The following is a 12,641-nucleotide window of genomic DNA, read 5'->3' as shown; positions in this document are numbered from 1 at the left end:
TGGAATTCCTGGAAGGAAGATTATTCTGTCTAGTTTGGAAGGTGAAACTGTGAAGGTGACTCGTGAATGTAGCTCAGTCAGAAGAGCAACGATATGTAAAATGCTAAGAGACCAGGTTCTGTTCTTTGTCGAGCACTCGGTTCTAATGCGTCAGAAAGTTTCCAAACAAAAACGAATAAGAAAAAAAGACGTTAATCTGAGGTATAAGAGGCAAATATAAAGAAACGATACAAATCAGAAAAGGAGTGAGACATGGCTGTAACACACCCTCTACGCTGTTCAGTGTTTACATTGACGATGCAACTCGCAGATGGAATGCAAAGATGAACACTGGGGTGGAATTAAGCAATTCAATAAGTAAAAAATCTCTTCTGTATGCTGATGACCATACACTAATTTTTTGAAGAGGAGAGGGTTTGCGAGAAGGATTTCATGAACTAAATAAACTATATACAAAATATAATATGAAAAGATCTTCTGGCAAATCTTCAGGGTGGCAATTATTGAGCTATACGAATAAAAAAGGTAAATTGGTTACGAACTACGCCATGCACACATATTATTCAACATGTAAACGTCACTACAAATATCCGGACTTAGGTTATGAAATCTTAGATATGTCTGTCGTCATCGGCGATGATGTTGCGCAGACGAATAGCGAAATTCTGCATCGGCGGCTGGAGTGCTGGAACATCGATGCTGTCGATGACTCCTTAAAGGGTCTTTTCAGCTCAGAAAAGGTTTTGGGGTTATTGCTGTACACCTTCTCTTTAACATAGACCAAGAAAAAGGAGTCGCATGTGTTCACATTCGGAGAATATGGCGGCCAATCGAGGCCAATGCGGGTGGCTTCTGTGTACCCCAGAGCCAGAATGCGGTCCCAGAGTGCACCTCCAGGACATCAAACACTCTCCTGATTCTATGAACCACATCTTATATCAGGATCACTTTGGATAACAGGAATGAAGACTTCTTCAAGAAATGGTTCAAGTGGCTCTCAGCACTATGGGACTTAACAGCTGAGGTCCCCTAGAACTTAGAACTACTTAAACCTAACTAACCTAAGGACATCACACACATCCATGCCTGAGGCAGGATTCGAACCTGCGACCGTAGCGGTCGCACGGTTCCAGACTGAAGCGCTTAGAACCGCACGGCAGCACCGGCCGGCAAAGTCATCTTCCAAAACCTTCATCTTCGGTAGTCACCTTGTCATCAAGGAATATCGTCTGATTATTCCGTGACGGGACGCTTCACACCACCCAGTCACCCATTGAGGATAAAGAGACTTCTCGATAGCGAAAGGCGGATTCTCAGACCCCCAAATTCTCCAGTTTTACTTATTGACGAACCCATCCAAATGAATGTGGGCCTCATAGCTAAATCAAGTCAAACTAATCCCATCTTGCCCCACTGCCAGTTGTGCAGTTTGAACGTCGTAACGCAAACCGTTCAGACGTTATGACGATCTTATTTCGTATACTTCAATAACTGTCATCCTGCAAGTTATGGTATTTTGTGGAAAATGTCAAGTGAGAACTAAGATGGTAGTTTGTGGACAAACACTAGACGTTAACCCTCTTCGATGTAAAGTATCGTCTGAATATGAAGAAGATACGCGGATCAAGTTGCAGACATGTAGAAATATCTGTGGAACTATTACCAAAACTTAAAATGACAACATAAAGAGTGGTAAAAGAGTAAAATTTTGCAAAAATGTCGGCATACTATCCTTATTATATGAAAGTGTATCATGGGTATTCAATGAGAAAAGAAAAACAAATACAAAGAGCACAGATAAGATTGCGTAGAGCAGTGAAGAGATGCATATGTATAGATAAAATACGAAATGAAAGTATTCGAAAGGAATTGAGAATTTGGGGTGTGGAAGCAAAACTGGATGAAAACAAAAATAAAATAAGTACAGAAAATGTAAAAATTTAATTGAAAGTTTGTAGTTTGAGAGAAAAACTGGATGAAAACAAAAATAAAATGAGTTCAGATAAAATTCAAATTTAAGATATTCGATAGGAGTTGAAAATCTGGACAGTGACAGGAAAATTTGATGAAAAGAAAAAAAAGAAAGAAAATGAAATTAACATCTACAAAGAATGGATCGAGAGAGACTACCACGTCAGTTAAGGAACATTAAATCAAAAGGGATAAGAGAATATGGCAGACTGAGAAAAAATTTGGGAACCGTAACAGGTCACAGATGGCTAATGCGGAAAATGCAGAAGGGAAGAGAGAAGAAGACATACTGGAGGGGTGGTCTGATACTTGCTGCAGTTGTGTCATAGAATATTTGAATGTGGTAGGATTTAATACTCACGTCGATGACGATGCCGGAGAGCGGGAGTATCTTGCAGACACCGTTGGCGAGACAGCGGAAGATCTCCCGGTTGCCGCGGTAGAACTGCGCCTGGTAGAGGGCGTCGCCCTCCAGCTGGTAGAGGCAGAGCACGAGCGCGCTGCCGCCGCTCGCCGCCACCGCCGGCTCCACCAGCACGCTGATATCGCTCAGGCACTGACCGCCTGCAACAGCACACCGGGGCCTTCTCACTGACTCCCCTAGGAGGCGCACCTCAGGTTGTGGACTTCTTCAGCAGTGCCCTGTGGGACAGGAGCGTCAGCTCTCACGCACCCATACATTACTAGGAGGCGCACCTCAGGTTGTGGACTTCTTCAGCAGTGCCCTGTGGGGCAGGAGCGTCAGCTCTCACGCACTCATACATTACTCGGCAGCAAGACCCACTGTACACGTTCGCCGCACCAGTGGGCACTGGGCCACACCAGCCCGACGACGCTGGCGCTCGGCCAACGATATTACGAGGGTCACTCCAAAAGAAATGCACATTATTTTTTAAAAATCCATCTTTTATTCTACACGTTTGAAAGTTTTACAGTGTTTTACGCCATCTTGGAACCAGCGCCTGTATACCTTAACGGTAAAATTCTGGACCAACCTGTTGGAGCCGCTGTTTGGCATCGTGAACAAGGGAGTCATCATCTTCAAGCGTTGTTCCACGTCCGTAGCTCGTGGTCGTGCGATAACGTTCTCGTTTCCCGCTCCCGGGTTCCCGGGTTCGATTCCTGGCGGGGTGAGGGATTTTCTCTGCCTCGTGACTGGGTGTTGGGTCATGTCCTTACGTTAGTTAAGTTTAAGTAGTTCTAAGTTCTAGGGAAGTGAGGACCATAGCTGTTAAGTCCCATTGTGCTCAGAGCCATTTCTGAACCTTGTTCCACCAAGAGAGTCTTTCAGTTTCACAAAGAGATGATAGTCACATGGAGCCAAGTCAAGACTGTAAGGCGAATGTTTCAGTATAGTCCATCCGATTTTTGTTATCGCTTCCATGGTATTTTGACTGACATGTGGCGTTGTATTGTCGTGCAACAGCAAAACATCCTGCTTCTGCCGATGTCGTCGAACACGACTCAGTCGAGCTTGAAGTGTCTTCAGTGTCGTCACATATGCATCAGAATTTATGGTGGTTCAACATGTCATGATGTCCACAAGCAAGAGTCCTTCTGAATCGAAAAACGTCGTAGCCATAACTTCTCCAGAAGAAAGTGTGGTTTCGATTTTTTTTGGGGTGAATTTGAATGATGCCACTCCGTTGATTGCCTCTTCTTCTCTGGTGAAAAATGATGGAGCCATGTTTCATCACCTGTCACAATTCTGAACACGAAATTCATCTCCACCATTCTCGAACTGTTCCAGAAGTTCGCTGCATACGGTTTTTCTTGTTTCTTTGTGAGCCACTGTCAACATCCTGGGAACCCACCAGGCACAAACCTTTTTTAACGCCAACACTTTCAGTATTCTGCAAACACTTCCTTCCCCTATCCTAAAGTAGCGTCACAGTTCGTTCACTGTGATGTGCCCGCTTTCATCATGTAACCTGCTTGCCCACCGACTAACTGTACTGCGATCGACAGCAGCGTCTGCATACACCGTTTTCAACTTCTTGTAGATGTTTACCACTGTATCGTTTTCACAGCACAGGAATTCTATGACAGCACGTTACTTCTGACGTAAGTCAAGTGTAGCAGCCATCTTGAAGACATGCTGTGACGGAGCCACTCACTGGAACAGGTTGAACTAAGTTTGAAAACAAGTAGGAAACATGTGTCCACACATTATAAAACTTTCACACATGCAGAATAAAACTGTATTTTTACAAAAATAGTGTGAATTTCTTTTGGAGTGGGCCACGTATGATTCCGTAGGCTACGGACTAGCTCGCCTGTCCTTGTGGGCACTCAAGCAAGAACAGACTGGTCTACCAGGTGTAGAAGTATGAAACCGGAATTTGGCTGCAAAATAACACGTCCGCTGTTTGAAACTGAAAAACAAGATCTTGTTCAAAATAATCTCCATTGCTATTTATATATTTGTCCCACCTCTCGGGCAGGCTATGAATGCAACGCCAAAAAAAAACCTTTATTCCTTTGAAGCGAACTAATCAAAGCCATTTCCGTACATTTTCATACGAACTGAAGCGTTGTTGAGCGAGAGATTATCCCAGTGATGAAAACAGAGATAACCGGCCGGAGACAAGTCTGGAGAATAAGCCGCAAACCATTGTATTTCACACCGGAACGCCTCGATCGTTTACCTGGCCCGTTTTGCTGTGTGTTTCTGGGGCGTTATCATGGAGCAATGTGACTGTGTTACCTTTTTCCATATTCCGATCGTTTCTCACGTAATGCTCGATTTAAATCGATCATTTGCTGTTGCTAACGATCAGTGTTAAGAGAGTCGCTAGGTTTTAGCAACACATAACAGGTGACACCCTTCTGATCCCACCAAATACAGAGCATTGCCTTTTTCCAAAGCGATTTGGTCTTTCAGTGTATGTCAGTGGTTTGCCTGGATTCATCCATGATTTATGACGCTTAGGATTCCCAAAATATATCCACTATTCGATGTAGAAACGACTGGCGAGCAGCATTTCACAACTGATCTTTCGATTTTCTTCATATCTTTCATTCGCGTTATGCGGAACCTATTTTCCCACTTTCTGTACCTTTACCATAGCTTTCAACCTAAAAGAAACGTCTTTCTGCATCAAATTCAATTGTTCCGTGATTTCCTGTTACTTTTGTGTGTTTGCGTCAATTCCGAACTGCTGAGGTCATCAGTCCCTAGACTGTCACACTATTTAAACTAACTAAAACTAAATTATGTTAAGAACAACACACACACACACACACACACACACACACACACACACACACACATGCTTGAGCAATAATACTTGTATATTACAACGTGACTTCCGTCTTCTGCATTGGTGAGAAATCTGAATATTTGGATTTGCATTGTGAAATTATTTTACATGTTTTTTACAGTACTACTTGACTCAAATGTGTCGTATTTAACTTTTACATAATTGACGAAATAAAATAAGAATAAAAAAGTTAAATAGAGGAGTGACAGTTAACGAATTCAGTTTTACATGTTTACATGTTCAACATGACATCTGAAGTGCGTAGTTAGGTAAGGTATAAACGAAGTTGCTTACCAACTGGCAATAGGTATATCCTGGGGTTGCGTAGCACCGTGGCAGTGATGGGAGACAGGGGAGAGGGGGAGAGAGAGAGAGAGGCAGAAGGAGGAGATTAGTGTTTACCGTCCCGTCGACAACGAGGTCATTAGAGGCGGAGCGCAAGCTCGGGTAAGAGAAGGATGGGAAAGGAAATCGGCCGTGTCCTTTCGAAGGAACCATCCCTGAATTTGCCTGATGCGATTTAGGGAAATCACGGAAAACCTAAATCAGGATGTATTTAATTTTGAGCCTAGGATAAGGAAATTATGCTCATAGTTCCTTGTGAGACTGTTGTACTGACAGACATTAAATACTGAACAGAGAAAGTAATCTGTTGTATTCACTACATCTTTATTCATTCAACATGTCAGTGGTTTGGAAAAATTTGTTGTCTATGTATTTCAGGTGTCTCTGTTGTACTGACTTTCGTGCCTGAAGTTTGCCTATGACAGACTGTGAAATCTTGGAAGATGTTTGGAATGCTGCGTTTGCTGTCACCAAATTTTTTGGAAATTTGTGGTAAGCTCCTATGGGACGATACTGCTGAGATCATCGGTCCCTAGGCTTACACACTACTTAATATAATTTAAACCAACTTACGCTAAGGACTACACACACACCCATGCCCGAGGGACGACACGTAGCTGCGTCGTGGGGAGCCGCGTGAACCGTGGCAACGCGCCTAAGACCGCGCAGCTGCTCTGCGCGTCTTGCTGTAACAAACCTGTCTTGCCGCTGCAGATATAACGACAATCAGGTGGTCACGCACACGTAATAAGTCACCAGATTTTATTTCTTTAATTTCTCTCGTTAATCACTCCTAAGGTATAGTTTAACACGTTAAACCTAACAAATGTGTCGTTATGTGATTCTTAGACGAGAAACTGAACCAGAGATAACTTCGATTATGCCTATACAGTCCTTGGAAATTGTTGCTCTGAAACGCGTCGGCCAGTAACCTGAAAGTTTGGGATTAATTTTGCAATAGTGTTGATTGATAATCTCTATTCCATGTTTACATTGCTATGAATGCTTCCTACTGGTGACGTCTGTTTCAAATGTGTTCCACATGTTTGTTTCAAATGTGTGTCAGTGTTATGTACTAACCTTCCAGTAAATTCGTTGGGACAAATAAATCAGAAAAAGTAAACATCATATACGCTCAGAGGCCAAAACTCATGCAGTTGCATTCAATGTGATGTCCGTCGTCTACAACTGATCCATATGAGGTGCGTTTGGCTCCCACTGAAGATTCATTCTTGCCACTGTTGTCCTCAGGAACGGTAATTCCAGTACAATTTTCGATAAACTGTAGTATGACTGGGTGATTGTGATGCGGCGTTGAGTTGCCAAATATCAAAGATGGTGACCCTTTAGGCAAGCCAGCTTTCACTAATTGTTGATTACGTAGTCCCTGCAGAGGCCCTTCAGCCATCTCAGCTATATAGAGAGCCCTCAAAACGAGTATTGAGGATATGACAGTAAATGGCAGAGTTGGTTTCTCACTAGCAGTAACAGTTGTGGCACTTGATTTTTCCTTTGTCAGCGAGGCATGTGCGGCAGAAGTAGAAAAAAAGCACCAACAGGCTCTTCCAGGAAAGCGTGAGCATTTTCCTTGTGAGTGCAGGAGGTAGCATCTCACCATAAAGTCAGCCCACGAGAGCGGCCCAGTCTTCAGCAGAACAATGGCCAGCGGCTTGCACTCCAGAGGCATATCGTCCACAACAGTTGTGCCACCGACAGACGGGCGCCGAGCCTTACGATTTGCTCTTGGAACGAGCGCACAGTCCGCCGCAGGTGTGGAATGCACCAGCTTTTTCCTCATGAAAATGTGAAGGTAACCAAAAAGGGGGAGCAAATGGGAGGAATAACTATTACTCTCTTAAGACAGCCAAATGCCTCGTCATCAGACAAAACACATTAGCAAACACAAGGAGCAACTGGCGGTATTAACTACGAATAACTATGACTCTCTATCGTAGCTACGGGGCAAGTGAAGCGCAGTACATGGTCCTAGCCCTCTTAGCCTCTACTTGCCTGCGGCTTCCCCCTTCCCGTGGGCCCGCTGATACGCCAGTCCTCGTTAGGGCTGGTAAGCAGAGTGGAAGTCCGCACCTGGGGCTTTGGGGGGTTACCAGTCCCCCACTGCACAACCCTTAAAGCTGGGACAACGAAACAATAGTATACGGGTACCGGGCCTTCCGCTGAAGGCCCCGGCCCAACTGTCCCGACTGCTAGCTCACCAACCGTCTCTGAAGTAGAATACCCCGGGGAGCCATGGTTCCACTGCAGCATCTGCAGCAGTTCTTTCCGCAGTAAGATCGGGCTCGGGCAGCACCGCCGCCGCGCCCATCCGGAAGCGGCGAATGCGGAGACAGGAAGCGAGCTTGGTGGGCGGAAGAGGAGATGCGGGAGCTCGCTCTGGCGGAGTCCAGGCTTCTCTGTGCCACCGACTCCAAGTTTCTATTTGCAAACCAGGAGCTTTTAGCCCTGTTTCCCCACCGTACCCTGGACGCATTCAAGTGCAGGAGGAGGACGGTGGCACACAGGGCTATGGTGCTGGAGTACGTGGAGCAGCTGACGCGGGAACAAAAGGCGCAGCATGGACTGCACCACCCACCCACCCGCCTCTGCCGCGGTCAGCCGCGCGCTTCTCGGCCCTGGACGACCTTGTATGTTTGGGGCAGGGTACGCCGACGGCGGTGATCGCAGCCGGGCTGCCTGAGACCCTCCTCACTGTCGGCTCTGAGGAAGCAGGAAGAAGAAGGCGCCGCACCCGCCATCCAAGCGGCGGCCTGATGGTGGTTCTCCGCTCTCCAAGCGGAAACGCCGCCGATGGGAGTACGCCAAATGCCAGGATGCCTTCAGGAGGAACCAGGTGCGATGCGTGCGAGGCCTCCTGGACGGCACCCTGCTCCAGCCGCCGCCGAACATCCCTGGGCTGGTGGACTTCTGGCGCAGCCTCTTTACGTCGGAGCCACCCTCCACCGCAGGCTCCATTCCTGTCCGGCTTCTCCCGCGCTCGGAGTCTGTTGATTTCGAGAGCCTGTGGAGGCCGATCACTGCAGAAGAGGTTGCGGCTGCCTTGCTGCCCACAGGTTCCGTGGGCGGCCCTGACGGCCGCTTGCCGGTGTAGCTGCGCCGCCTTCCGTCGGAGGTCACCACCAAATTGTTAAACCTATTCCTGCTAACCCGCTAGCTTCCCTCATCCCTCCTCCGAGCCATGGCGTCCTTGCTGCCTAAAAAAGCCGCCCCAGAATCCCCCGCTGACTTTCGGCCCATCACCGTCTGCTCGGTGTTAGCCAGAACCTTTCATAAGGTTCTGGCGACTCGCCTTATGAGGATGTGTGCTGTGGACGAACGACAGCGGGCTTTCACCCCAAGGGATGGGATGCTGGAGAACACATTCCTCCTCGACCGCGTGCTTCTCGGTGCCGTCCGCCGCTGCCGTTCTGTGTTCATGGCATCTCTCGATGTGTCTAAGGCGTTCGATTCGTTGGACCATGCGGCCCTCCGCCCTCTGCTTAAAGCCCATGGTCTTCCGGACGAATTTGTCGACTACATCGAGGGCTGCTATGCGGACAGCACGACGGTAATTGCTGGGGGTAGCGACGAGTCCCCGGCCGTGCGGCCAGCAAGAGGTGTACGGCAAGGAGATCCTTTGTCTCCTCTTCTTTTTAACTTCACAGTTGACTGTGTTTTAGACCAGCTGCCCTCACACGTAGGTGTCAAGGTGTTGGGCTGCCAGATCAACGCGTCGGCCTTTGCGGACGACATCCTGGACATCCTGCTCTTCGCCTCCACGAGGGAGGGCCTGCAGTCCCTCATCAATGCAGCAGTGGCAGCCCTCGACCAACTGGGGCTGCGGGTCAACCCGCGGAAGTGTCTCACCCTCGCACTCGTGGCGAGCGGCCGCGAGAAGAAGGTGAAGGTGGATACCAAGGTCACCATCAGTGCCGGCGACACCACCATGCCGCCTCCTCAGGGCGGTGCCTCTTCCATCCGAGGCGCCACATAGAGGAGCAGCTGTCATTCATCACGCGGGCGCCGCTGAAGCCGCAGCAGCGGCTGTATGCAGTTCGTGAGGTTCTTTTCCCAGGCCTGTACCATGGCCTAGCCCTCAGCCGCACCCGCATCGGTGCGCTCAAGGCCGTGGACAATTGCGTTCGGGCTGCGGTGAGAAGATGGTTCCGCCTCCCAGCAGATACCCCCTTGGGCTACTTTCACGCCCCAATAGCCCATGGGGGCCTTGGGATTCCATCTGCCCGCTGGATGGGACCAACCCTGAGGCGGAGCCGGCTCCTCACACGGCTACAGCTCGAGCCCGCGACCACCGACGTAGACCTGGGTGAGGCACGACACGAAGTGGCGGCGCTAGAAAAACACCTTACGTGGGAGGGCCATTCTGCAATCGGCTGCAAAAGTTGGTGAGATGTTGGCGGCGCGCCTGCAGATTACCTTCGACGGGGCAGTCCTTTCGTCGTCAGCCAGGACATCCGGCCAACACAGCTGGGTCGAGGACACCAGTCGCTTCCTGTCGGGCCGCCACTATGTGGCGTGCATTCGCACGCGTATCAACGCATTACCATCCAAAGCGCGCAGGAGTCGCGGCCGAGGCAGGGAGAAGATGTGTCGCGCGAGGTGCAACGCCGTCGAGACCGCGAACCACGTCGTCCAGGGTTGCGGGCTCACCAGCCGAGCCCGGGTGCGGCGTCACGACGCGGTAGTGAAATACGTCGCACGCGGGCTGGCTCAGCGAGGGTTTGACGTGTCTGTCGAGCCACACCTCCGAACGCCAGAGGGAGGCCGCAAGCCTGACATCGTAGCGTCAAAGGACGGCGTGGCGAATGTCATCGATGCGCAAATTGTCGGCGACCACCTAGAAACTGACTGGTGTCACCGGCAGAAGGCGACGAAGTATTGTGTCCCGTCGGTGCGGCGTTCTGTCGGCGCTCTCTGGCCCGCAGCCAGGAGCTTACACTTCGTGACAGTGACCTTGAATTGGAGGGGGACGTGGGCACCTACATCTGCCCGCCAGCTCCTACAACTGGGCTTCCGCAGGCGGGAGTCAAGCACCATAAGCACGCGGGTGCTCGGTGGAACAGCATGGATCTTCGGCCTGCTCGAAAACATGACGTCGAAAAGGCCGAAGTACAGGGAGGGCGTGGGCTACTGAGTCGGTGTTTCTTAGGTTAGTTTGCCCTGACTACGCGGGCGTCAATGTCGGGAGCAATACCGTCTTTGTTTTCTGTAATTTGTAATTTAATTGTTTATGTGTAATAATGTAAGGTATTAGCGGTTACACCACCAGCGGTAACCGGCGCCCCATGTAAGCTCCCCCCAGGGAGTACGGCACACAAGCTCTTAAGAGTGTATCTTTTGTGAATAAAGACGGCTTCATAGGCATATAGGTGCGTATCGCTTCTGGCGGACTGGCCACAGTAATCATGAAAATGTGACGGGAACCAAGAAGGGGGAGCAACTGGGAGGAGTAACAATTACACTCTTACGGAGCAAGAACCAGTCTTTATTCCCTACTTCCTTCTGTATTTTGTTCCGTTTTATTATTTAAGTTACGTTTATTTCTATCTATATACATTGAGGTGTTACGCCCTGTAAACCTTCGTTGCGCAGGTATGGCGTGGTATGACACCAATTACCTGTATCTCATGTATATTTATTCCTTGCAATAAAGACAGCTTTAAATAGCTAAATGCCTCGTCGTCAGCCGAAACACATCAGCAAACACGAGAAAGCCACTGGAGGGAGTAACTACGACTCTCTTAGCAGGTGAGAGCATACACTTTGGAGGCAAACTTTCTCATTCGAGGAATACTACCGTTCCGTGTCTAGGCAGGAGTTATGGTGCGGTGTTATAAGTACGCCACTGGCACGACTTGCGCCGGCAGGTTTTGGCCATTAGGCTTGACGATTTTTGGCAGCTCCACATGGATTTGATGTCGAGGAGGGAAGAGAAGAAAGATTTCCGTGGCATTCGGACGATGTCCACCGTAGAGGATGGTCTGGATAATTCATCTGACGTAAGCTGTAGTTCGGCAAATTGGTGGAGTACTGTCACAAAGGAGAGTTTTCGTTATTTCGGTGTGCCAGCCATGATTCTCATCTCAGTGCGAGGATACACCTGCCATACCCAATGCAGTTGCGCAATTACGGCCAGTCTCCACATCACCCGTTGGGCAGTTCACTGGCGCATATGTTAGCAATGTTTGTCTGAGGACTTAGTCATCACTGGAGCGAGTCCATCTGACCTGCTGCACTGTACTTCAAGCCAACCTAGTCGTGTTAAAATTCAGCTGGCGGTTCACAATCTCAGTCAGTACCTCACATACAGGCAGAAAGCATTGCTGATAGGAGTATTACCTTGAGAGATGCATCGTTTGAACTTGCCCTGCTTCCCCTTTAATAGCTTTCCCAGCCATCAACATCATCTATCTGATCTATCTGTCACATTTTAAAAAAAAAAAATTCGATCTGTATGCTCTGGTGATGCATGTGCTAAATTTGTAATTAAACGTCCGACCCGATAGCTGAGTGTTCAGCGTGACGGATTGCTGTACTACGGGTCCAGGTTCTATTCCCGTCTGGGTCAGAGATTTTCTTCGCTCAGAGACTGGGTGTTGTGTTGTCTTCATCATCATTTCATCCTCATCTGGCGCTGAGGTCGCCCAGTGTGGCGTCGAATGGAATAAGACCTTCACCAAAGCGGCCGAACCTGTCCCAGAAGGGGATTACCGGCCAATGACGCAGAAACCTCAAGGTTAGCTATTTTTTTTTTTGGTAATCTTTTTTGGTAATCTTTTATCCAGACCATTTGAATTATAATAAATTGTTCTGAATAAGTGCACGAAACCTTACAAATGACGCTCGCCAGGATCTTACCAGTAGACGCTAATAATCTGCCTTAAGATAGGTAGCGTTTGGTTTTTAATATATGAGCGAGTCTATCTGATCTGCAGCCCCGTATTTCAGCCAACCTATGTCGTACTGATGTTCAGCTAGCAGATCACAGTCTCATCAGTACCTCACACATAGGTGGAAAGCGTTACTTGAGGGAGGCGTTCACCGCCA

General features: G+C 48.5%; 1 protein-coding gene across 1 annotated transcript in view; it reads right to left on the bottom strand.

The window, feature by feature from the left end:
- LOC126278144 (uncharacterized) overlaps positions 1–12,641 on the bottom strand; it is a 352,141-nt gene that overhangs the window by 225,776 nt on the left and 113,724 nt on the right. The window contains exon 2 of the mRNA XM_049978035.1: positions 2,333–2,535. Within this exon, the coding sequence (XP_049833992.1) occupies positions 2,333–2,535 (203 nt within the window). The remainder of the gene's footprint in view (positions 1–2,332; positions 2,536–12,641) is intronic.

This window comes from Schistocerca gregaria, chromosome 6 (genome assembly GCF_023897955.1).
Source record: "Schistocerca gregaria isolate iqSchGreg1 chromosome 6, iqSchGreg1.2, whole genome shotgun sequence".
NCBI classification, from domain to species: Eukaryota; Metazoa; Arthropoda; class Insecta; order Orthoptera; family Acrididae; genus Schistocerca; species Schistocerca gregaria.
This window is presented reverse-complemented; position numbering and strand designations above follow the sequence as displayed.